General features: G+C 43.2%; 1 protein-coding gene across 4 annotated transcripts in view; it reads right to left on the bottom strand.

Moving 5' to 3' along the window:
• The window catches only part of FRAS1 (Fraser extracellular matrix complex subunit 1), a 428,720-nt gene that overhangs the window by 3,982 nt on the left and 399,403 nt on the right, over positions 1 to 25,335 (bottom strand). For all 4 annotated transcript variants that reach the window (XM_045857864.1, XM_045857867.1, XM_045857865.1 and 1 more), the window contains 8 exons: positions 24,067 to 24,281; positions 21,200 to 21,350; positions 19,463 to 19,570; positions 18,344 to 18,503; positions 14,183 to 14,299; positions 5,736 to 5,902; positions 2,387 to 2,592; positions 1,058 to 1,204 (listed from right to left, as the gene is read on the bottom strand). In XM_045857864.1, coding sequence (XP_045713820.1) covers positions 1,058 to 1,204; positions 2,387 to 2,592; positions 5,736 to 5,902; positions 14,183 to 14,299; positions 18,344 to 18,503; positions 19,463 to 19,570; positions 21,200 to 21,350; positions 24,067 to 24,281 — 1,271 coding nt within the window. The remainder of the gene's footprint in view (positions 1 to 1,057; positions 1,205 to 2,386; positions 2,593 to 5,735; positions 5,903 to 14,182; positions 14,300 to 18,343; positions 18,504 to 19,462; positions 19,571 to 21,199; positions 21,351 to 24,066; positions 24,282 to 25,335) is intronic.

Here is a 25,335-nt window from a genome sequence, read left to right as displayed (position 1 = left end):
TCTCTTTAGCTAGATGATGCTTATGAAATGTCGGTCTTCCTTGAGAGCAGGGAAGTAATGGTATTAATCACCACATTTATTCCCAGTGACCTTAACTGTTTGTTATGCTAACTTACTATTTATTTATGTATTTTTTAAAAATTATTTATTTTTAGAGAGAGGGGGAGGGAGAGAGAAAGAGAGGGAAAGAAACATCAGTGTAAGAGAGGAATATCGATCGGTTGTCTCTCATATGTGTCCTGACCTGGGACTGAGCCCGCAACCCAGGCATGTGCCCTGACTAAGAATTGAACCTGTGACCTTTCACTTTTCAGGATGATGCCCAACCAACTGAGAGATACCAGTCAGGGTTAATTCACTATTTATTGATTAACTTTAATTAAAATATAGTCATTCAACAAATATTCATGAAAAACTCTGTGCATAATAAGCAGATACTTGATAAAAATTTGCTAAATCTGAATACTTCCTGGGTCTTCCCCTGAGCGGTTACATCATCAAGTGTTTTATTGCCACGTCATCTGCCCCCACTGAAACCCTGCATGGTTTTGAACTAACTTCAAAAGAGTGACAATTGTTCTGAAATCTAAGGTTATAGATTTTATTTGGACAAAAGAAAAAGGGGAATTTGATCTTGGGAGTTCATGTTTATTCCTGGGACTTAGACTATTTTTGCTTATCAAATACTAGTAATTCTTACCATTCTAAATTTTTGTACTGTATTTATTATTTTGTTAAATGTTTTCTACATGCTTATGCAAACAGAGCCAAAAAAGGCAGGCAATATAAAAAAAATTAGGAAAAACTAGAGTATCATGGGCACCCAGATGCACACAGTATGAGACCACATGCAAATTAAATAATTTTATCATTGCTTTGTTGTACTGGAGGTAGATGGTGAAAATTCTGGGTGAATGATAAGCTTAACCACAATGAAAACGATGTGCCAGCAAGATGCTATAACAGAAACCGATGACAGTCCAGAGACAAGGCCTTCCTCTTCCCAACCTTTCACGCGGCCTTGGTCCTGTGCTTCGTCTCCTCTCACCACACTCACCTTATAGAGCGCATCCACTTTCAGAGTAAATCCATCCACACCTGGCATGCTACTGACCACGTGGAAATCAGGCAAGTCAGAAGCAAAGTGAGCCTCAAAGGGCACGTCGTGGAAGTACTTGTCAGTCACCTCTGGCTGACTTCGGTCCTAGATTTTCAGGAAAAGAAAAAAGATTTAGTGAGATGGAACCACTGTACTGGCACATGGCAGTCACTGGGAGGGGCGAGGGGCTGTGCACGCCGGCCTCGGGTTGGTCGGGGGTGTGTGCAGGAGGAGCCCTCTCCTCAGGTCGGCCGCTGACTCTGGGCACCCCCTGTCCTCTTCAAGGGAGGACACTCGGTGGCCTCTGCGATCTCAAAGCACAGAGTGACATAGCCTAGACAAATAATTCTTAGGCTATCTGGTCTCAGGACCCTTAACACACTTAAAAACCAAGGACCCCAAAAGTCTTTTGTTTATGTGGTTTATATCTATCAGTATTTACTGTATTAAAAATAACACCAAAAAATTAAAAAGTAATTTTTTACAAATTCATTTTAAAATGGTAGTGAAAAGACCATTACATATTAATGTTATTAACATATTTTTTAGAGAAAATACCCCCATTTCCATTTAAGAGAGCCGGCATTATTTTATATTTTTGCAAAATTTCTGGAAAAGAACTAGATCCTCATAATTACTCTATTTAACCAGTTGCGATATGTTGTTTAGGCTGAAGTATATAAAGAAAATGACCTCATACAGCTATGCAGTTGGGAAAGGGGAGAATGTTTTTGATAGCTTTCATCAATAACTTTTATCAATAAGTTGATAAGTAGTATTTTTTAAAGATTCGTTACAATGTGGAATCTGAAACCATATCAATAAACCTTCCATGCTGTCTCCACTTGGGAAGGAATGAGTGTGACAAAGGCAGGCATCATCACACGGTTAGGGAAGACGTTGTCACCTTGAGAACTCCCTGAAAGAGTGCTGAGGATATTCAGAGGTCTCTGGGATCACACTTTGAGAAACACTGGCCTAGGCTTTCCTTTTCCTGGGACGTTAGAAATAGCTTGTCTGGTCACTCACCATAACCATCAGATTTGGTTATGTGTACTAGAATTCAGCTGATGGGAGAGAAGCAAACAACACACACACACGTGTGTATACACATGTGTGCATGCACACACATGTATATATGTGCATGAATGTGTGTGTATACGCACGTGTGCGCGCATGTGTGTGTGTCTATAACCACCGAGAGCCTGGGTCCTATCAGCTTCTGACAGAATTCATAGCTGAGAAAACCTACTCAAGTGTCAGCTCTTTACCCCAACAGTTACCCACCAGCAGCAAGAATCTGTGTTTTAGGTATTTGTTTGGCTGAATGCATCCATACTGTGGTCCTTCATTGTAGATTGTCCCCGTGGGATCAAAGAAAGGCACGTAGCCATCCTTGCCAGTACAGAGATAGACTTTCTCCAGCTGGAGTTTGTAAGCAGAATTAAGGTTTTGTTCTGGATTCCAAAGCACTCGGCCATACAGAATTTGACCTGGAAAGAGTGAGAGAGATTAATTAGATCAGAATTTAGGATTAAAAAGAAAATAATGTCAAAGGCAAAAAGGATTTAACACACACCCTTTGAGTCAAAAGTACCTCTCTATGAAGAGCTCTGTGAATCCACATGCCCGTAAAATACTCATTCATTTAGCTATTGCTCTTTTATTCGGTACATATCAAGTATTTAAGGTGTGCGGTCTGTTATGTGCAGGGGATACAAAGGTGAATGTGATGGCAGCTGAGAGGACAGAAATAATTGCTAAATAATTGCTAAAAATAGCTAACATTTAGCCCTGACCAGTGTGGCTCGGTTGGTTGGAACTTCATTCTGTACACTGAAAGGTTGCGTGTTCGATTTCCAGCCAGGGAGTGTATAGGAGGCAACTAATCAATGTTTCTCTCTCTTTCTGCCTCCCTCCCCCAACCTCTCTGTCTAAAAGCAATGAAAAAAATGTTCTTGGGTGAGAATTAAAAAAAACATAGCTAACATTTATCAAACTCATGCTACTTGCTTGGTACTATATTAAGGCCTTCCCATACAAGAACTCATGTAGTACTAACGATTCCACAAATGAGGAAATGAGGAAATTGAGACACTGAGTGCTAAAGTGACTTCTTGAAGGTCACAAGCTAGTAAATGGTGAGGGTCGGATTCAAAGTCGAGGTACTTTGGCTCCAAAGCCCACACTATTCACCACCACAATACTCTGCTGTTATCAACAGTAGAGGAAGGTGCATAATGTTAAATAAGCATATAGTTGCACACAGAAATCTGCTTGAGGGGAGGTAAGGAAGGATTTAACAGGAAGATAATATCTGAGCAGAATCCTGAACCATGAGTAGGCATTTGTCAGAGCATTTGCAATGGAGGAAGAGGCAGGGAGAGTGTTCTAGGTAAAGGAAACTCCACTACAAAATACTGAGTGCTGGGAGGCAAGAGTCCTGGTGCAGCTACTGGTTCCTTAGTGCCTGTCACGGCAACAAGTTCTTCCCTACACTACCTTAGTTAACCCTCCCATGAGCCCACAGAGATAGGTTATCCCTGTTTAAGATAACTTGTCCAAGTTTTCCCATCTGTGACACGACGGACAAGAGTTGAGCACATAGCTGTCTGCTCCAGATGCCTGCCCAGAGCATTTACTCCACGGTGGGTCAGTGTGCCTGGACTGGAGGCTGTGCAGAGGCTCTAGCAGAAGAGACTCCTGTAAAGATGGACTAGTGATGCTGAGGATTCCAGACTTCAGTATGTAAGTAACAGGTAACATGGGAAGGCTTTAAGCGAGGGTGTGATATCAACACATCTGGGCTTCAGAAAACAGAGAATGGAGGAAAGACAAAGAGGCTAGAGTCACAGAGATCAGATAGGGGCTCTTTTAATGCTCTAGTGATAGATATCTAAAGTATAGCTGTGAGGCAAGGGGATGGATTCAAGAAATGTCTAGGAGTCGGATTCCATTCAATGTAATGACAATGGGATGTGGGAGGTGAAGAAGTAAAGGATAACCCTAAGATTTTTTTCCTGAGGCACCTGGAGTATGGAGATGCAGTCAGTGGGGCAGCAGGTGTGGGAGAAGCACATCTGGAGGGAGGTAAGTCCAGTTCTAGACATCTCTGGGTGTCTGAAAGACACCACTGAGAGGCTTGGTAGTTCCAAACTACATGTGGAAATGAGAGAGCAGGCATAAAGTGACTTTTATGGAATGGCTGTGGAGTAGGAGGAGCCTGGGGGGTTCAGTGCAAATGGATGGGACAGGCCATGGGAATGGCCAGTGGTAGCACTGAGGTGAGAACAGAAGGAGCCAAGCCTGGAACCTGGGCAGCAACACAGGGCAGAGAACAGAGTCCCAGGGCAGGAGAGTAAGAAGTGGTCGGAGAGGTGAGATGGTGTCCGGTGAGGGTTCCATGGGTTTCGTGTCATCGACACGACAGAGTTCTGAGCTCTGGTGGGACAAACCCCGCCTGCAGTAGGTGGCTGGACGAGGGATGAGGGATTGTGAGGAAAGGCCATGGAGACAGTGTATACTCACCACTCCTCTAGGGGCATCTTCAATGAAAAGGAAAGGAGAAAATGGGCTACAGTTTAAAGAGGAGGTAAGGTTGAGAACTTTTGTTTTCTCCTGTTATGGGGAGGACTCGAATATGTTTTTAGGCTAAGAGAAAAAAACTCATGTGTGAAGAGGATTAAAAGTAAGAAAAAGGCAAGAGGGGTAACTGAGAGAGGAAAGGCAGATCTTAAAATTAATTTCTTCAGTCAACAAATATTTATTGTGCACCCAGGCACTGGTGGTATGGTGTGCAAATCTGACATTTAATCGCAGTCTCTGTTCTCAAGGAACTTAGAGTCAACTGGTAGAGAAAGGCGATAAATAAGTAAAGTAATATTATATAAGATATTGAAAATATGATAAGTACTATAAGAAATGAATAGTGTGTTGTGAAAGTGAGAAACATGGCCTATGCTGGATTGTCTGGTGTGGTCAAAGGCTCTTTGAGGGGATAAACATTTTTCCTAATTGAATTTATTGGGGGTGATACTGGCTAATACAATCATATACGTTTCAGGTGTACATTTCTATAATGCATCATCTGTATATTGTACTGGGTCTTCACCACCTGAGGTCACGTCAAGGAGATTAACAATGAAGTGCAGCTGTGAAGGAGAAGATGGAGCCAGCCTTTGCAAATGTGGAGGGAACCGTGTCTGGGGCAAGGAGGGGGCAGAGGAAGCATTTCAGGTCGAGAAAGCATGATGGAAGGTACATATACGTTTGGCACACCTTTGCGGCTAGTAGGCAGTGGTCATGTTGCAATCTCTCTGAGGAACTGAGAGATAAAGCAACTTACCTAAAGCTAGTATGTTAGAATCTGGTTGGAAACTCAGTCTTCTGTGCTTTTCCACAGTGCCAAAAACTATACTGCCATGTATGTGATCTTACAGTGAAATGACAGGAAGGAAGAATATGGGTCTGTTCCTTGACTAAATGTTGCATTAGCTGTCCTGGCATCACCCCCCCGGGGAATCTTCACCGGCAAGTTGGCTGATGGCTGATAACAGAGAGGCTAGCCCAGGGGCTTATCTGAAAACTTCTCAAATCCAGCCACAGTCTCTTTGTACAGGAGAAGGAAACAACTCACCCTTTGAGAAGGCTCCTTTGTAATCCATTTCTGCCAGCGACATATCAGCTGTGTTGGGATCCATGAGAAACACTTTCTCGTTATTGCAGAGCTGAAATTCAGTATTGAGAGAATACACAACTGGTACGGGGCGGTTGGTCTGCTGGAATGCAATGGGTATCAGGAATCTAAATGTGGGAGAAACAAGAGCTCCTTGAGAGTGGGTCAACTTTGCAAAGGTCACTCAAGCTGCCCTCCCCTTCCCACCCTTCTCGGGATTGTGAATGATGCTTTGTTGTAGGTGCTTATTTACTGAATAAGGAGATGTATATAGCAGAGGAACTTCATTAGTTTGGGTCATTATGAGGTTAATCCATTCTTTCGAACAGGAGTCATCTCATTCATCTACAGGTCCCTGCGATTGCTCTTTGGCTGCTATAGGAATCACTGCCACGGTGCCTGGCCTGGACGCCTCTTCTCCAAGTCCCCATGCCCTGAGACTTTGACTCTTTCAGCCTGATCAAAACTTATCCTGTGTCCCACTCTTCAAGGTGTCGCTGGACAAATACTCTTGCCTCCCCTTACTCCAACCTCCCTGGACTTCTGTCTCAGTCTTTTGAACATGCTCCTTCCTTCTCTGAGTCTGACAGGTAAGGGTTCCTCCAGTCAGACGAACTTTCTTTAGGTTCTCTCTTGCATATTCTCTACTGCCTTGGGGCTCATTTATTCAATGAATGTTCACCGAGCTTTCGTTATGTGACAGACATTGTTCCCGTGATAAGGATTCATCTGTGAACAAAGTCCTCAGGGAAGGGACTCCTAACAGGGAAATATAGTTAATAAACAAAATAAGTTAAAAAATAATACAGTACACTAGAAGGTAACAGGTCATTAGGAGGAAAATTATGCTAGGAGAAGTTCAGTTGGAAATTTTAAATATGGTAGTTACGGAGGCCTCAGTGGGAGGAAGACGTTAATGCAAAGGCTTGAAGGAAGAGGCAGAAAGTCATGTGGCTATTGGCAGAAAGCTTTCCAGGAAGAGGGAAACAGTAAGAGCAAAGGTTTGGGGTAACAAGTGTGCCCAATGTTAAGAGGAACAGCCAGTTAGCTAGCATGGCTGGAATGAAGCAAGTGAGGGAGCTGAGACCAGAGAGGTAACCAGAAGCCACACTTGCCTTAGCTCATATGGTAAGGACTTCGGGTTTTACTTAAAATGTGGAAGGGTTTTGAGAAAGTGAGTGGGACATTCTGTGTTGAGAACAGACTGGAGGCGGGAAGCAGGGAGACCTGCTGGGAGGCCAGTACAGTAATTCAGGTAAGGGATGGCAGTGGTTCTGACCAGGGCAGCTGCCAAATGGCTGTGAAAATGATTTGATTAATATATTTTATAGGGGAAGTCCATACACTTAGTGGACAGATTAGATGTGGGGTTGAAGAGTCCCAAAGTAAGAGAGGAGTCAAGGAAGTTTTTAAGAATTTGGACGAGCCCTGGTTGATGTGGCTCAGTTGGTTGGAGTGTTGTCCTGTAAGCCGAAAGTTTGCAGATTCAATTCCCATTCGGGGCACATGCCTAGATTGTGGGTTCATCCCGGTCAGGATGCATAGGAAAAGGCAACAGATCAATGTTTCTCTCTCACATCGATGTTTCTCTCCCTCTCTCTCTCCCTCCCTTCCACTCTCTCTAAATCAATAAGCATGTCCTCAGGTGAGGATTTAAAATAACAAGAATTAGAAAAGGAATTGGCAAACAGTAAATACTTGAGACTTTGTGGCACTATGGTCTCTGTGGTAACTACTCTGCTCTGTTTTTATAGCATGAAAGCAGCTACCGATGATATGTAAATGAATGAATGTGAGTGTGTTCCAAAATAAAACCTGACTTACAAAACCAGGCGATGGGAGAGAGCTGGCCAGTGGGGCATAGTTTGCCATCCCTGGCCTAGAAGGTGGGAGCTGCCTTTACCTGAGGTGGGAAAATGGCAGGAGGAACAGATTTCCTGGAAGAAGATGAAGGATTCGGTGACAGGCACGCTCAGCCTGAGAGACCTATGAGAGAGCCAAGCAGAGATGCTGAGTAGTCCATCTGATGGACAAGTTTGAATCTGAGAGGTAAGCCCTGGGCTGGAGGTGCTCCTTTGTATGTAAAACCATGAGAATGAATGATGAATAATGAATGGGAGTGAAAAGAGAGAGAAGAGAGACTGTTTAAACATGAGACAGGGCACTCCAAATTCAGACTATGGCCAAGAGAAGGAACCAGCGGAGCAAACAGTGAAGAAAGGCTGGCGAGGCAGGAGAAACCTATCACACCAGAGTGTGATATTCTAGCTGCTCAAAGAAAGTGCTCCTGGGAGGGGGCTGGACAACCGCTCACTGCTGCTCAGGCATCACAGTAATGGAGATGAGACTCAGCCCCTGATCTACTCACTGCTGACCTTGGTGAGAGCGAGCTGCGTTGGAGGCTGTGAGCAGAAGGCTGACTGAAGTGGGCTCAGGAGATGACAGAAAGAGCAAAATTGGAAACTGGAAATCTAGGCAACCCTTTAAGGAAAAGGAAGGAAAAAAAGGGAGAAATGCAGTCGAGAAAGGATTTTTCTTTTAAAGCTGGGAGAATGTGCGTTTTTTTTTAATGCTGGTTGAAGTGATTCACAGAGAGGGAAGAATTGCTTGTGAGATGTTCTTCATAAAGTGGACAAGAGGGTTGGGGTTCTAGTGTTCGCGGGGAGTGGCTGGCTTTGGACCTGGACCAGGACTGTTCATTCACACCGACAGGCGTGTAAGTGCACAGGCCCAGGAAGGCGGGCAGATATGACGGTAGGGGCTTGCGTGAGCTATCCTCTGATTTCTTCTGTCTCCCGGTGAAATGGGACAGACTGTAATCAGCTGAGGGTGAGGATCAGAGATGTAGCAAGTTTGAGCGGGAAGGAGAAGAAATAACATACTTGAGAAGAGAGAATAAAATAATTGGTTAGGGAACCATTGTGCTTTCCTGGGAAGCTCTGAGGGCTAACTTGAGATTAGTGGGAATGAATTTAAAGTTTCCTGATTCAGACCTTGCTGTACATTCTGCTGGAACATTCTTCCCCCCTTTAACCACACTCCTTTGCTTAGTTAACTCTTAGTTAGGTCTCAACTCAAACACCACTTTCTCTACAGAGCTTACTGCCTTTCTTTTCTCTTCTAGGCTAGGTCAGACTCCTTATCATTTGCTTTCATTACACTGTACTCAGTACTTTCATAGTACTCAGCATGGTTTGATATTTTGTTGAAATATTTCACTATCTGATCAAAATCTGCTTCACCTATTACAGGTTCCATAGTTGTAGCCCATATCTATTGCTCACCATTGTATCTTCAATGCTAGCCAAGCTCCAGACACATATATTTGTTAAAGAATGATGCATGAATGATAATTTCAATGCTTTACTCTTCCAATAGAGTCCATCTGACTATTCTTTACTTTTCAATCAAAGGTGCTCCAATGTGTATTTTGAGAGGGGCGAAGACAGAACTTGGGTGTAGGGGAAACCCTCACAAACCATAGCTGACTTGCTTCAACAATTTTGATAGGACCATTAGCTGTACCAAGAGCTCATATATTTGACTCAGGGAAACAAGTTTTTCTTGTTAATATTGGCATTACCAGTATCCACATAGTGCCTGGCACACAGGACACTCAACAAGTATTTATTGATTAAGTAGAATGAATAATGGACTTGACATGGTGACGATGGTGATTTAAGGTTAGAATATAGGACATACCTCACAAAATTAGGCATAATATGAAGCATAATTCTTTTGAATTAAGTCTGAATTCCCTGAGTCTGTCTTTATTATTTTCTGGGTTGTACTTCTCTTGCATCCATGTAGAGCCATATAGATGATCAAAAGCAAGTTTGGGCCCAGGGAGAAAGCCACTCTGGGAATAATGGGGAAGATTTCCAACTCCGAAGCCTCAGTCTCCTCGACAACACCTCCCCCCGCAGCGTCCCTCACCCGCACGGTCCTGAGCCTGCAGAAAGGCTGGCGTCTTTCTGCTCCTTTTGCCATTTTTCAAACCACTGTTCCTATCTGTCTTTAAAAAAAATCCAGCACCTACCCTGGAGACACTCTTCTTTCACATGCACACTAAAAGGCACATATAATATTCTTTTCAATAGAGAGAACCTGGAACTATAAGCCAAAGAGAGTGGCCAAATCCGCTGTGGGATATTTGTACAGTGAATACCTTAATGTGGTGAGAAACAAACAACAGCTCCATGAATCTGCACAAATGTGGAATCACTTATGAATCAACATATAATTTGCTGAGAAAAAAAAAGCTGCAGAGAGAATTCATGCAGTCTGAAACTTTTATATGGAGTTAAAAAACATGTAAAACCACATAGAAGTAAATATGAGGTGGACCATAAACCAAGATAAGGGATGATAAACACAGATACCAGGTTAGCGGTTATCTCAGTGGGGAGGTGGGAGGGAAAGCAACTAGAAGGGGCACTGAGGGTATTTAACAAGTACTGGTAGTGCTCTATTTCTTTTTATTGTTTGACTCTGTTATAAAATGGAAATAACAGTGCCAATCTTGTGGGGGATCATTGTATGCAAATTACATGTTAAAAGCTTAGTACAGAGCCCACCATCTAGTCCACACCCAACCCATTGTCATTAATATCACTGGTAGTTGTTATTATCCATTTTATCACCAGTATCAAAGCCCAAGGGACATTCAATTCACTGCAGTTGCAATTCACATTAAGTAATGTTCTATTTCTTAAGGTTTCATATATGTACTATATATGGTCTTCTGAATTTAAAAATTTTCATACAGGAATAAAATTCCCCAGCATATTTCATTAGATTTTTGCACTTTATTCTCCCTTATTGCAGCCAACTCCCATTTTCCTGGTCACCTTCCCGCCCCCATTTGGCTGATTGCGGTGTTCTCCTCCAGCACTGCTCCTGCTGTTCGGCTCAGTGAGTTCAGCGTCCATGAGGATGAACCATCTAGTACCCCAGCCTCCCAGTTCCTCCACGTCCTCATCTGCAAAGAGCATGCTCTTTGGAGACACCTAGGCTTCATAGTCCTACTATGCACCCCCTCCAAAAATCTCACTTTCAGACTCCTCACTTGTCTAACTAGCACCTCCTCTCTTCCCAGCTCTCCTCTTCTCTTCCTGCCCCTCATTAACCCTGCCATCCCACCAGGGTCTTCCTGACCACGTTTACCGGGATGCGGAGGAACTGGCACGCTAACACACCCATGATGGGAATGTGCTCACACTGTTACATATTTATAAACACTTCAGGAAACAGTTTACAGTTTCCTAAACAGTTAAACATACAGGATCTGGCCATTCCATTACTAGGTATTCACACAAGAAAATAAAAATCAAAAAGCATATGTGCATATAAAGGCGTGTGTGCGTGCATGCATATACATATGTGTATATGTGTGTACATATATATGTATATGTGTACATGTGTGTGTGTATCAGCTTCATTTATCATTGCCATAAACTGGAAACAACCCAGATGTCCATCAACCCGTAAATAAACAAACTGTAGCATATCCATACCATGCAGTACAACTCACAATAACAGGAACACGATACTGATATACAAAAACATGACTGAGTCAAAGTAATCATGCTGAGTGAAAGAAGCCAGAGGGGAACAATGTGTATTGTATGATACCATTTATATAACTTTCTGTAAATACAAATTAATCTGCGGTGACAGGTCAGAGGATCCTGGGAAAGGGGCGGTTAGGGGCGGGCTGGGAGGGAGGGATTACAGAGGAGTATGAAGAACCTTTCGGAGGAAGTGGATACATTTACTATCTTAACTTCGGTGAGGTTTCACAAGTGTATATACAGTTGACCTTTGAACAATGTGGGGCCTTGTAAGGCCTTGACCTCCACACAGTTGGAAATCTGCATATAACTTTTGACTCCCCCCAGACTTACCAATAGCCAACTGTTGACTGGAAGCCTTACCAATAACACACATAGTCAATTAACACATATTTTGTATAGTTTGTATATTATATACTGTATTCTTACAATAATGTAAGGTGGAGAAAAGAAAATGTTACTAAGAAAATAAATTCACAGTACTTATGGAAAAAAATCCACATATAAGAGGACCTGCACAGTTCAAATGAGTGTTGTTCAAGGGTCGGCTGTATGTGGAAGTTTACCAGATTGTAGGCACTCTGTGTGCAGTTCATCTCACATCAGTAATATGACAATTTAAAAACAGCCCTCGTGGGCCCTCAGCACTGCCCAATCTGCTGCTGTCGCTACTCTTTAGTGTACTTACTTCCCCGCTCTCTGAGATGACTGCATCACTTCCTCCTCTCTCCTCGGACCTCCGTGTTCCTCACTTCCAGCTAATGCTTGGCTTCTCATTTCAGAGAAAACAGATCCAGTCCAGTATCTACTTTGTCATCCTTACCCTCTCAGTCTACTAACTCCCCCTTCTCCTGTCTCCATAGATCTCACCTGCCTCCCTTGTTCAGTGGATGACCTCTCTCTGCTTCTTGCTAAGGCCAGCCCTGTCCTGGGTCTTCCCGCCTGTCCCCCACTCAAGAACTTGGCTCTACAGATTGTCCCTTTCTTGCTGTATCATCAAATTTCCCATCACAGACCAACAGGGTTATTTGCACCAGCATACAAACTTCCTGAAATATTTTTCAACCTAAAACACAAACAAATAAAATCTTCTTTGACCCTCATATTTCCAGCCACTGCCCTTGTCCTCTGATGGCCTTTACAACAAAACTCTTACACATTGTTTGTCCCTGTTGTTCCCACTTTTTTGCCTCTCCCACAAACCGCCCCAATCAAGCTATTTCCCTTAGCTCACTGAACCGGCCCTTTGTCAAGATTATCATTGACATCCATATCACCAAATCCAATAGCCTATTTGGCCTCTTAATTTGAAAGCCATTCCAAATTATCTTCTCTTATTAGTAATATAAAAGTTTGTCCTCAGCATCTTTTCTTTTTTTCTTTTTTTTTTAAGATTTTATTTATTTATTTTTAGAGAGGGAAGGGAGGGAGAAAGAGAGAGAGAGAGAAACATCAATGTGTGGTTGCTGGGGGTCATGGCCTGCAACCCAGGTATGTACCCTGACTGGGAATTGAACCTGTGACACTTTGGTTCGCAGCCCGTGCCAATCCACTGAGCTACGCCAGCCAGGGCTAGCATCTTTTCTCAAAAATGTTTTCAGCCCTGGCTGGTGTGGCTCAGTGGATTGAGCATGGGCCTACAAACCAAAGGGTCGCTGGTTCAGTCCTTATCAGTACACATGCCTGGGCTGTGGGCCAGGTCCCCAGCAGGGGGCATGCGAAAAGCAACCACACACTGATGTTTCTCTCCCTCTCTTTCTCCCTCCCTCCCTTCCCCTCTGTAAAAGTAAATAAATACAATCTTAAAAAAAAAGAATAAATGTTTTCAATTCACTTTGCTCTGCTCCTAGAAAGGTGGCATTAGACTACAAACTGCCTGAGAGCAGAGGTGACTTTAATCCTCTGCTAAAATTTCCATGTCTAGGCCAGAGGAAAGTACATAGTAAGGGCTGACTAAATACTGGTTGAATGAATGAACATTGGCACAACTCAGTCTCAGGAAGTTTCTGAGGTGGGTACAGGCTGATGCATAGTTTCTTCTTTTTATTCACATTAGTTACAGACACTGCAGTAGTGAATATGGAAGTGCTGCTCCTAGGGGAAATACAGGATAGGGTTCCTGCAGCCTCTGGTCCCAACATTTTCATCAACTGATCAATATCTAACCTTGTTCTATGCATGTTTCTGTTTAAAGACTTATTTAATATACAGTGTCGATTCCTCATCATAGAACTCATGGCAGCAGCACTAAAACTCACGTCTGACACTCCACCAGGCACATTTCAGCCTGCTCATGCTTAGAACACTGGATGACACTTCATCTGTACATTCAGGAGCCATTTCTTTTTAAAGGTTTTATTTATTTATTTTTAGAGAGGGAAGGGAGGGAAAAAGAGAGAGAGAGAGAGAGAGAAACATCAATGTGCGGTTGCTGGGGGTCATGGCCTGCAACCCAGGCATGTACCCTGACTGGGAATTGAACCTGCGACACTTTGGTTCGCAGCCCACGCTCAATCCACTGAGCTATGCCAGCCAGGTCAGGAACCATTTTAAACAAGGAAATTACCGACGAAAAGCACAAAAATGCAAAAACCACGGCACTAAGCAGACTGTGAAAGGACACTTGTTTGCATGGCAGCATGAGAGGCGAAGCAAGATGGCAAGCATGCCCCGCTCAGCCTGAGCCGGGAATGGGTGTGTTGGGGACTCAGTCTTTTGTCACTGTGCGTGTTCGCACATGACCATGATATCACCCCCAAACCGGTTTGGGGTTACAAATAAGTGTTAGCCAGTAAGCAAATTCATAAATAATGAGGATTGACTGTATTCCCCTACCTTTCTGGGGCGTGTGCAGTGCAGGCCAAAGGCTTCTCTCCTGGGTCCACCCATGGCTGTGTGGGCTGCACGGTACAAGGGATCAGGCAGATGGTGTACTCCCCCGAGTAATCCTTCCTGGAAACGCAGAGCAGACTGGGGTTAGACGGAATGGCTTATGGACTCCTCACCCACCCAGCCACACGCCGAGTTCCCTGAAGGAAGAGTCTTCAGAGGTATTGGTGCCCTGCATCCAAGAACGTTCAAGTCTGCAAACACAGTTTTCAGGAATTCATCACTGATTGTTCTGATCTTCAGAGTATTAGGTGTTAAACAGAGCTACTTTCATCTATTCCTTTTCATGAGGAAAGCTGAGAAAGACACACTGTCTGTAGAAATCTAAAAGGCTCAGGTGAGGATCACATAGAAATGGCTACTTCCTGTAGAGTTCTATAAACTTGTTGGACGGGTTCTGTTTAGTGTTTCTTGTGGACTGGAACCCTGTTCATCCCATTCTCAACTGCAAAAGCTTTATTAACCAACAGGTGACGTGTCAGCTGTGCTCTCATAGAGAGGTGGCACATGCCTCAGGGTTAGAGGACGCCCTTCCCGAGAAAGGGCTCCTCTCCGAAATTACAGCCTTATCCCTTTACGAAGCTGAAGAACATTATCACTTCTCACACGAGACTTCGCAGCTGGGAACTTCCCATTTACAGGGGTGCAGGATTCTGGAGGTCACAACACTGACAGCAGGAAGCCTGTGTACCCTTGCCTCCTTCATTTCCCACACTTGTCTTCAAGCAGCAGTCCAGCCGTGGCAGGTTGCCTGGAAGGCAGCCAGACATCCAGAAGCTTCAGGGAGATTCCTCAAGGGCCTTGGGAGGCTGCCATCCATTGAAAGAAAAGTGGAGGCTGTGAACCTTAACTGCTGTGAGCAACCTGTGAACAGTTCTCACACCCCCTGTTTACTCTTTGACCATTTCTTTTGTATTGGTTGTATCTATTTACTATGAAAGTGATAGTGAAGATTTGGTTAAAAAATAATTAAATAACACCATTTTGGGACATCCTGAGTCCGGTTAGTGGAATGGGATAGGAGACACTCTAACCCTGGCATGGGTTTGCGTCTGCTTTGGCTGTGTGATTCTGGACACACCAGGCACACTCTCAGGGCTTGGTTCCTAAACCCCTTTATGCCCTGCCCTGCAAGTCCGTGTGTCTGTACATCTGCTGTTTTCTCATCTTCCTGTAAAGCTTGGAGCAGCAGAAAATGAAATGTTGTACACATTTCATTTGAATTGTGTACATATTTGAATTGCATGAAAATTGACATGTATGATGTGAATTTTAATACTCTTAATTAATAGAAATACTTAATTAGGCAGAACGGTCCTTGGCACAGCCTGGTTTTCAAAAAGTCAGGCCAGATTATGTCGCTCCTCTGCCCAAGCCCTGTGGTGGCTCCCACTGCACTGGAGTAAAAGCCAAAGTGCACCTGCTGGCCTGCAGGGCCCCGTGCTGGCCCAACCCCACCTCCTTAGTTCTCTGTTCTGTTCCCCCTAACCCTACTCCCTGCTCACTCCACTACAGTGACTCCAGCCTCCTTGCTGTTCCCAGAGCATCCCAGAAATACTGCCACCTCAGGGACTTTGCTTGGAAAGAACACCTTCTTTAGGTAATCTGCAGAGACAACTCCTTCACCTACTTCAAGTCTTTGTTCAAATGTACTTTCTCGATGAGGCCTACTCTGAACATCTGAATTAAAACAACAATACGCCCCTCCTGATTCCCCTTACCCTGCTCCATACAGTTTATTTTTCCACAGAACTCCTCAACTCCTATCATGTTATACTACACTTGCTTGTCATGCCTACTCTTGTGCCTCCTTACTCTAAGTGTGGCGTGCAGGGATATTTATTTTGTTCACTAACACATGGTAAAGGTTCAATAAATATGTGTTAGACAAATGAGTGCAAGAAAACTGCATGATCTCTCAAGCTTACAGTCCCATTTTCCCCCTCCCTAGATGCAGTTTAGGTTGATGTCCTCACTATCCCTGCAAATATGTCAAACGCCATCCTAGATGCATGTCTTTAATTCTATAGCTCTTTCCCCCTCTTTTCTAGACATTTCCCACATCAAACTGTGGAGCATCGGCCGCCCTACCTCCCCCAGGAAGCCTCACACGGCTCCCCATCCCAGCCTTGCCTCTCCGTTCCCTGAACGGCTATGGTCTTGGGGTTCGGTGTCTCCCACCATGTGCAGAGCAGAGAATTTGTGGTGGTGTTCTTCACTTCGCCATTATCTCTATATTTTATCTCCTTCCTCAAATGTAAGCTCCTAAAGAATGTTTATTCAGGATCTACCATGTGCTAAAACCTATGTTTCTTGGGATTCAAGAGAAATCAAGCGTGTCTTTTGCCCTTGGGGAGTTCACAACCTAGTGGAAAATGAGAATCTAGTTAGAGCCTTGTACTGTGATGAGCTGTGTCATGGGAGAAGCTGGAACAAAGCAGGAAGAAGGGAAGAGGAGCTTCTAGCCCTGAAAGGGATCAGGGAAGGTGTCACAGAGGGTCAGCATTTCAGCTGTGGCTCAGAGAAGCCAGAGTTTTGCAAGAGGAATGAAGTAGGAAGGGCAAAGGGAAGGGCAAAGGTAAGGGGTACAGATGGGCTGGTGGGTTCAGGGCTTGGTGCGATGTTTACTGTGGTGAAAAGGCTGGATTTGAGATGAGGCTAGAAGGGAGGGGATGGGCCTTGTACAAAGAATTGGACTTTACTGGGTGGTGGGGGGTCAGTAGAGGACTTGTTTGTTTGTTTGTTAATTTTATTGTTTATGCTATTACAGTTCTCATCAGCAGAGGATTTAATGAGGATAATTTTGCTGCCCATAAACTGGGACAAAGCATTACGCACAAACAGTCTTATGAGCTTCTAGGAAGCACAGTCCTTAAAGACTGTTGTATATTGCTTTCAAAGAAATCATTACACAAAAAAATACCTGACATAAGACCAAAAGTTTATAATTAAAGCAATCTTTTTGAAAATAATTCTTTGAACAATCTGTCCCTTCTTAGCTATAAAAGTAGAATAACATTTTCATGATAAATGCAGATCCTACTTTTATGATGTACACATGGTGATAATATTTATGACAGACTCCCCATTTCCCATTATTCTTTCATGGTAATAGTTTACATTTTGTTTTCCCTATTCTTCTTTTTTACAAATGTGATAATTTACTGTTCTGCCTAATTCCTATTCTATCTCTACATTGGGTGTGGGAAGGAATAAATACTGTTATTTATTTTATAGGACATTGAACCCTAAGAGTGGCACCCAGGCTTAATAATCAGAGACCCTGAATTTTTCCCTGCCTATGGCAGCTGGAATGAAATTTGTTTCCGTAAGGTTTTAGTTGGACGCATTTCCCAGCTTCCTTTGCAGGTAGAAGTACCACATGATTAAGTTCCAGCCACTAGAATGTGAGCATAAGTGATGTATGCCCTGCCTGGTCTTATCCTTACAATAAGGGTGAATTCTTCCCTTTTTGTGGGGTTAGAAGCTGATCTGAGCTACACTTGTTGCTTTCTGTGTTTGCCAGAGTGTTATTTCTATCTCTTTGCCTTTTAAAATAGAAATTACAGGATTGATCAAAGAAGATGTTGTACATATATACAGTGGAATGCTACTCAGCCATAAGAAAAGATGAAATACTGCCACTTTTGACAACATAAGTGGATCTTGAGAACATCACGTTAAGTGAAATATGTTGGAAAGAAAAAGTAAAAAACCATATGAATTCACTGATATGTGGGATATAAAACTGAAAACCACAAATGAACAAACAAGAAAGACAAACAAATAAAAACTCAGAACAGACAACAGCATGGTGGTTGCCAGAGGGAAGGGAGGCGGGTGTGGGGCAGTAAAGGATGAAGGGCATCAGATATATGGTGACAGAAGATGATTTGACTTTGGGTGTTGGGTACACAATGTAATATACAGACCACGTATCATAAAAATGTGCCTTAAGCCCTATAAATTTTATTAACTAATGTCACCCCAATACATTTAATTACATAAAAGATATCCAGCCCTTGAAGAAAAGCCCTATTTCCCAAGCTCCTAAAAGAATCTGCGGACATTTCAGATCTACCCCTGAGTGCCGCCCGCTGTGTGTACCTGTTATAGGAGCTTGTGGCCCTCCAGAGCTGATACGGGGAATCAAAGGTCTGAGCGCTCCACAGCAGCTGCAGGCCAAATTCAATTCCTCCCAGGTGGTCTGGGGTCAGTATGAAGGACTTCACTTCTGGCAGGGTGTGGTGCTCCATCACAAACTGCCCTATTTTGAGGGGAAACACACACTTATTTGTGACTTTATTGTGCTGTGGTGATGCCCTGCAAGTCCTAGAACTGAATATTCCTCAGTCAAGCAGCTAAGGTCATACCTGCCCTCTCATCCTTAGAGTATATCCCACTCTGGTTGAGATGTTTAGCACCTCACCTCGGCGCATCATCCCACTTGTGATGGTCACTATGATCACAGAGATTTATAAATGATATGAATGCACCTTGAGGAAATGGTGTTAAAGACCACATTCAGACTAATAGGGGTCCTTATGTGACAGCCAACACTGAATAAACTTAGCATCGAATTCCAACCAACATATTTCTTAGATGTAGAAAGGTCTCAGTAGTTTATACATAGAAAGACCATATTTTGATTTAAAAAAAACTCATTTAGTACCACTTATGTTCTTGGGGGAGGGAGACCATTGTAAATGCGATTCTTTACAACTGCAGTCACGTAGTGTCCTGAACAAGCAGAAGCAGGGAGACTATTCTAGATTAAAGGAGACTAAACAGATATAACAACCAAAGTGTAATACATGAATCTTGACTGGGTTCTTCCTTTTTATATAAACAGATAGAAAAGAAACTAATATACAAACAAATAGAAAAGACATTTGGGGTACAATGGAGAAAATATGAATAGGGACTTGATATCATTAGATCAGAGTCAGGTATCTTGGCTGTGGTAACGTGACTGGGAAGTGTAGGGGAATGACCTTGTTCCCAGGACATGGCTTCTGAAGTACTTAGGGTGACCTGACACGCAGCCTGCAACTCGTTTTCAAAAGGAGTGACAAAAAGCTGGTAAGCATGTGTGTGTGTGTATACACACATGTAGCAAAGTGTTAATCCTTCACTTTGCTTTTAATTATTCTGGCCTTTCAACTTTTCTCTTTGCTCGAAATGTTTCTTCATAAAAAGCAGAGGGGGAAACAGCCCTGACCTTACCTCTGAATTTGGCGTGGGTCTTGAATTCAATGACGAGCCGTCCATCCTCTCGAATATAGATTCTTAATATCTGAAGCCTTGCAGAGAGCACACTGTCTGTCTGGATTCCTGGGCAGGCAACCACACACAAACATCCAAGTTAGGGTGTGGAGAAGGCCTCCCAGGTGGCAGCCCACATGGGGGCTAGCCCAGTGTGTCCTCTGAGCAGACACACACATTGACTTGAATGTAACTTAAGAAAAAAATGTATATATTTGTATGAACACAGAGTCTATTTAGAGACACTGGCCAATTAAAATTGTAGGAAAGTTCACTCTACTCTGTTCTTTTCCACAGCTCATGCTCCTGGACATGATTTCTTTGTGCCCATCAGGGCCACTGGCCCAGACACAGGGCCCTAGCCCAGAGCTCGGAAAAATGGTTTTTAAAACTTCTTATGTCAGCTCTACTCCAGGATGTGGTTAGAACACATGTGCTTCATTGCCCATTTTCTTTTCCTCACCAGGATACCTCTTAGCACCTAACAGAACCATAAGGGAAGTCTGGGTGCTGCTTTCAGTACTCACACCAATGAAGAATGAATGGCTAGCTTAGAAGGCCGACTCTGATGCCATGATGTGAGTAAACTGTAGCCTGAGTGAGGGCAGTTGTAATCATAGTACCAGGGATTTCAGTGCGACCAAAAACTCAAGGGTAACCAAAGGAAGAGGAGGGAAAGTTACAAAACAAGAACAAAAACAAACCGAAGCTCAAGAACTTATCTGGCCCAAAGTATGAAAACTTCCTGAAGTTAGCCTCCTGTGACAAATATAAAGCAAATAAATGATTTAGCTCAACTCACTTAACAGAAGCAGAGGCTATACTTTACATGACCAAACATAAGACCTGTGGAAAGAAAACTGCATCTCGGCCTCAGACCCAGTAAATCCCCTCCAGGGAGGGAGAGGGAGAACGAGAGCAGGGGAGTAAGGGAAATGAAGTGGGGGTGATTGTGTAGTACAGAACACTGAAAATAGGAAAGAAGCAAAACAAACCAAAAACCCCTCAGAGCCACTGGAGTGAGTGGAGTGAGTGGAGGAGAGGGCCGTGCGGTTCAGGGGCATTCATATAGCAGCCAAGGGACAGGGTGGGTGGGGAGACATGAGAGGTGTGTGAGCTCCCAGCCAAGGGGTCGGCACCAATCCAGAGGTCAGCCTGAGGGAAAGGTCATTCGAAAAATTCAACACGGAAATCCTTTAAGCAATAGTAGGGTTACAGTCCTTTCATTTCAATTTTAACAAAGCAACAAAAGAGCAACCTCTGAGCCAAATGAATAAATAAGTGTGCTATTTCTTTCGATATATTTTTCCATTTCCATGATTCCAATTTGAAGACCCTTTTTGCTCCTTAAACACGAATTGCACCATTTGTAGCTCAGAGAAAATGACCGTGACTGTGCTCCCAAGAACACACACTCCTCTGAACCCCTAATGGGAAGATCGGGACCACCCTCTACTTTGGGCCCTGGCTACACGGGCCAAATTCCTCATTGCTGGAGGCTTTCCGGCATCAACCTATATGGTCCTCGCTCTTCAGGAACCACAGATCAGTACACTTTCCAGACTCCAGGAAGTCCTCCAGGCTGTCCACACAGCAGCAGGGTGAAGTGTGCAGCTACTGTTAAAAGTCACTACTTATTTTTTCTTCTTATCTTGCTGCAGCATAGGGTAGGAACGGTTAAGATGACAATAGGTATACCTGTTCTCCACAGAACCGTGTCGTAGAAGAAGGAAAACTCCATCTCTGTGTGGTGCTCCAAGGAGGCCCAGCCCCTGGGGGCTGTCACGTAGATGTAGGACACGTAGAGAGGCACGTGCACGGTCAGGAACGACTGGGCGGAGTCTCTCACCTGCCAAGCAATCGGCGTGCACACAGGGAAGGTTACTTCTTCCCTGGGATGCAAAGGCACACAATCATCGCATCTCAGTTCAAGTTCCGCTCACTCATTAATAATTAATTATTAATCAAGTGCCCATGATTGTGGCAGGTACCAGGCTAGGAGCTGGGCTCTAAGCAATAGAAAAACCAAAATCACTGTCCTTAGAGAACCCACAGTCTAGTAAGGAAGATACATCAATTTAAAAAAAAGTAAAGTAAATAAAGAGATGGGAAATGGCTGAGAGGCTTCTTAGATAAGGTGATCTGGGAAGGCTTTTCTGAGGAGGTGACACTTGAGCAAATACACTTTTGAAGAGTGAGGAGGAGCTTTGTCTCCACTGTTCAATTGCCAGAAGCCTTGGCTGAGATTTTACAATTTCACAGTTATCCCTAGAGGACTGACCAGACAGACCCGGGATCCACTCTCAGTGCTGACCCTCACTGATGGTCCTTCCCAGTGACCTGCAGGAGAGCCTGAGTTACTCCTGGCTGGGAAGATGCCCAAGGCCTAGGGGTCAATGAGAGGCTGGCTTGGATGTTTCGAGGAGTACTCACAGCTCCTGCGCCAGGAACACAGGTGGTGGGATTTGATACTGTTTCTAGGAAACTTGACCAACAGACAGCTCTAAAGTGTGTGTGTTTGGATAATTTCCCATCTCATACAATGCTGTGTTGAAATAACTTTGAAAAGGCAGAATGTTGTATTTCCAAAAGAACATTTTTTCTAAGGAAGTTCCTGTTAGTGCTATTAATTTGGTTCAGTATTTTTTATTTTACTGTGCAATGGACAAAAACTGGATAACAAGACAACACATGAGCAGAAGGCTTCGTGAGGAAGCTAACTGTGTACATGCATGTATGAGTGGGGGAGCTGGTTTATTCATCTTTAAATGTGTTTTACATTTCCTTCATAAATATTTCTTTTTTTATAACAAAAAAGCTTAGTTTAAAACAATTTTATTTTTCCACTGACCCAATACACTATGAAACTTACACTGTTTTGAGTATGCAAACATAAAGTGTTTCCATGAGTAAATAAGGGAAAGAGCCAAATGCTTTATTAATATTTAGGACATAAAAATTTCACTTTTAAATGTATTTTTTCATATTCAGTGTTGTCAGGGATTTAAAATTTGATTCCAAGTTTTCCAAAAGCCTCTACATATTCATCTAAAAATCTCCTTTAATATTCCTAATTCTGTTTTCTTTAGAAAATTCCCAGACTCCATCTGGGTCTCACACTATGTTCTGTCCCTTTAAAATACAGGTTTTGCTAAGTACACTTGCCCTGATCTCACAACTGCTGATACTAGAACCTCCATAACTTCTCAAGTTGACTGGCAAAATTAATTCCTTCTCCTCCATTTCTGTTTATTCTCCTTAACTTTCATATTAGTTACCAATTTTAAAAAAGAAAAACATCCCTAACGAATATTACTGTATACCTATTTTATGCCAGTTACTGTGTTAGCTGCTTTCCCATGTTAGATTATTAGTGACAGTTTCAGAGAAGGTTCAGAGAGGCCATGTCTCATCCAACTCTGTTAAAATCTGATACAGATAGGAGCGAGGGCTTGGTTCTAAGTGCCATGTTCTTCCTACCACATGTATCAGCTGTTTCAACCATTTTTAAAGAAACAGACAGTGATGCAGTATTTCTGTGCATATATTCCTTCCATGTTGGTTTAAGGAATGGGACATAAATCATGGAGACCAGAGAATACTAACTTTTGAGGGCCCAGGGGAGGAGCCAATTATTCAGTTTTGTATGTTTAAGAGTGTAGGGTTTAGACCTGCAGAGATGGAAAGAAAACCTAAGAATGCCTTGAAGTTTTATTCAGTAGAGGGCAGTAGTGTATACAAAATGAGAGAGGCGTACAAAGAAACAAATTGGATTCAAAGACACTTTTCCAAAATGTTCACTTTTAAGTCCTGTGGCAAGTTTCCTCTTCGAGTGTGGTTAAACCTGATTTGAAATGAAGACCAAACGTGTAATTTTTAGTTCTTTAAAATAATTGCTCAAACTTCTGTAGACTTTGCTTTAGAACTGTTTTTCCCGTGAGGACCCACTAGCCTAGTCCCTTTGATATAACTGCTCACCTAGTACTATTGCTTCTTGCTATAAAATTTTATTTTGCTACTAATGTTTAATGACTACTAAAAGGGTCTATTTATTGCAAGGGTTGCTAGTTTGGAATAGATATGGAATCAAGGTGTTTTAAATAATTATCTCCCCATAAGGCTTAGGAAAGAGTGTACCACCTGTCATTTTGACTCATTTCCCCAGGTTCGGGAGAGAACACATCTACTTAGTAATAACTCTACCATAAAATATAAACCTTTTTGGCTTTCCAACATATACCCAGAGGAAAAAACATATATAGTCAGAAAAGAAAACATTAGGTTTTTATAGAAATGACTATATCAGGCAGCAAATTTTTCCATACTAATTTGAACCTTTTCCGTATTGTGTTTCAACTGGTTGATTAGATGACTCCAGGAGGCTCTCTCTAGCCATGAGGGTGCTAAAGTCTCATTTGAGAGACATAAAGAAGGCTCCCTTGGCTGGTTGGCCCAGTTCTGGGAACCACTGGATGCAAAATGCTAACTGAAGCGCTCAGGAACAAACCAGTTTCACCTGGCAGCCAGGTGCACACAGCTTTCAGACAAGCCCCTGGAGCACCCACCTGGAAGTCGGCAGTTACAGACCCCCCACAGACGTCAATGAGCTCGGTCATGTCGTAATAGGCATCAAAGGTCCAGACGCAGCTCTTCAGGTTGAGGTGTTTGTAGAGCTGGATGGTCTTGGGCTCCCTTACACTGGGGTCAAACTGGAAGGGGCGGTCGTAGCCAGGGCCCATGGCCGCGCTGTCGTATACCCTGTCATCCAGGAACCCAGCCTCTGCAGGGGAGGGAGGGAGAGGAAACGGTCACTCAGTGTGCAGACTTGCCCCTCCATGGCTGATGGTTGCCCAGAAACTGGGTGAGGAGAAGAAAGACGTCCTTTTGGCATTGAGAGAGCTTTCCCTCCATCTGAGGCTCTATTTATAGAGCAACACAGGGCTCCCAACAGACACAGCTAGAAGGCAGGGGGGTTGGTTAACTGCCCGCTACCACATGTTCAAGTGGCTGGGTTCACAGACTTCTCTAGAGGTCTTTCTGCAGGAATCAGGGAAGAAAAGGGGAACAAATGACACCATGAAGGAAGAAGCCAGAGCTTGGTGGCCCCGCTTATGTTGGGGGAAAAAAAGGCACACTGCTCTGCCTGTCACACCTGCCAAGGTTGGTTCCATGCTTCATAATCAGTCTTTGAAGAAATGGATTTACTATGCAGATAATTTGTTGATGAGTTTTTATTTTTATAAGATCAAGTTTTATAAGACAGCTTTCATGAAAAGCCAGACACCTGACTCCAACCGCCCCCCCACCAAAGTTTCTGAACTCTTGGGAAAAAAGTCTTAATTTTGTGTCAATGAGTAAATAGCTTGTTAATGATGCTTGACTAAACCTTCCCTGCTACAGGCAAAAATATAGGATCAAATGCTGCCAAGTAACTGAACCATTTTAAATTAAGGAAGACCTTTATGCAGCAGAGCGCTGAACACAGATACAACTGCAGAATACTGGTGTTGAGATCTTTACAGCACCTCAAACAACTACAGTATTCTGACAGAGCTGACGTGTTTCTTCAGATGTTTGATGGCAGCTCCCAACCCTCTGCCCCACAAGGATTGGGATCTCCTTCTCCACGTGTTGAATTTAATTGTGTTTAAGTAGGAAGAGGTGCAAACTTTCAGCTTATAAACATAGTATGTTTCTTTCACCAGCGGCATATGTGGACCAATTAAACTTTTATGTGTAACCATGGCAGGAATAATTTACACTCAACTAATTTCTAGTGTATAAAGACCTTCACCACCCAAAATGATGCTTAATGAATATGAAAGAGCATATGA

This window comes from Phyllostomus hastatus, unplaced genomic scaffold (assembly GCF_019186645.2).
Source record: "Phyllostomus hastatus isolate PE091 unplaced genomic scaffold, TTU_PhHast_1.1 phas_scaffold_1674, whole genome shotgun sequence".
Classification (NCBI taxonomy): domain Eukaryota; kingdom Metazoa; phylum Chordata; class Mammalia; order Chiroptera; family Phyllostomidae; genus Phyllostomus; species Phyllostomus hastatus.
Note: the sequence above shows the minus strand (reverse complement) of the source record. Positions and strands in the feature narration are given on the sequence as shown.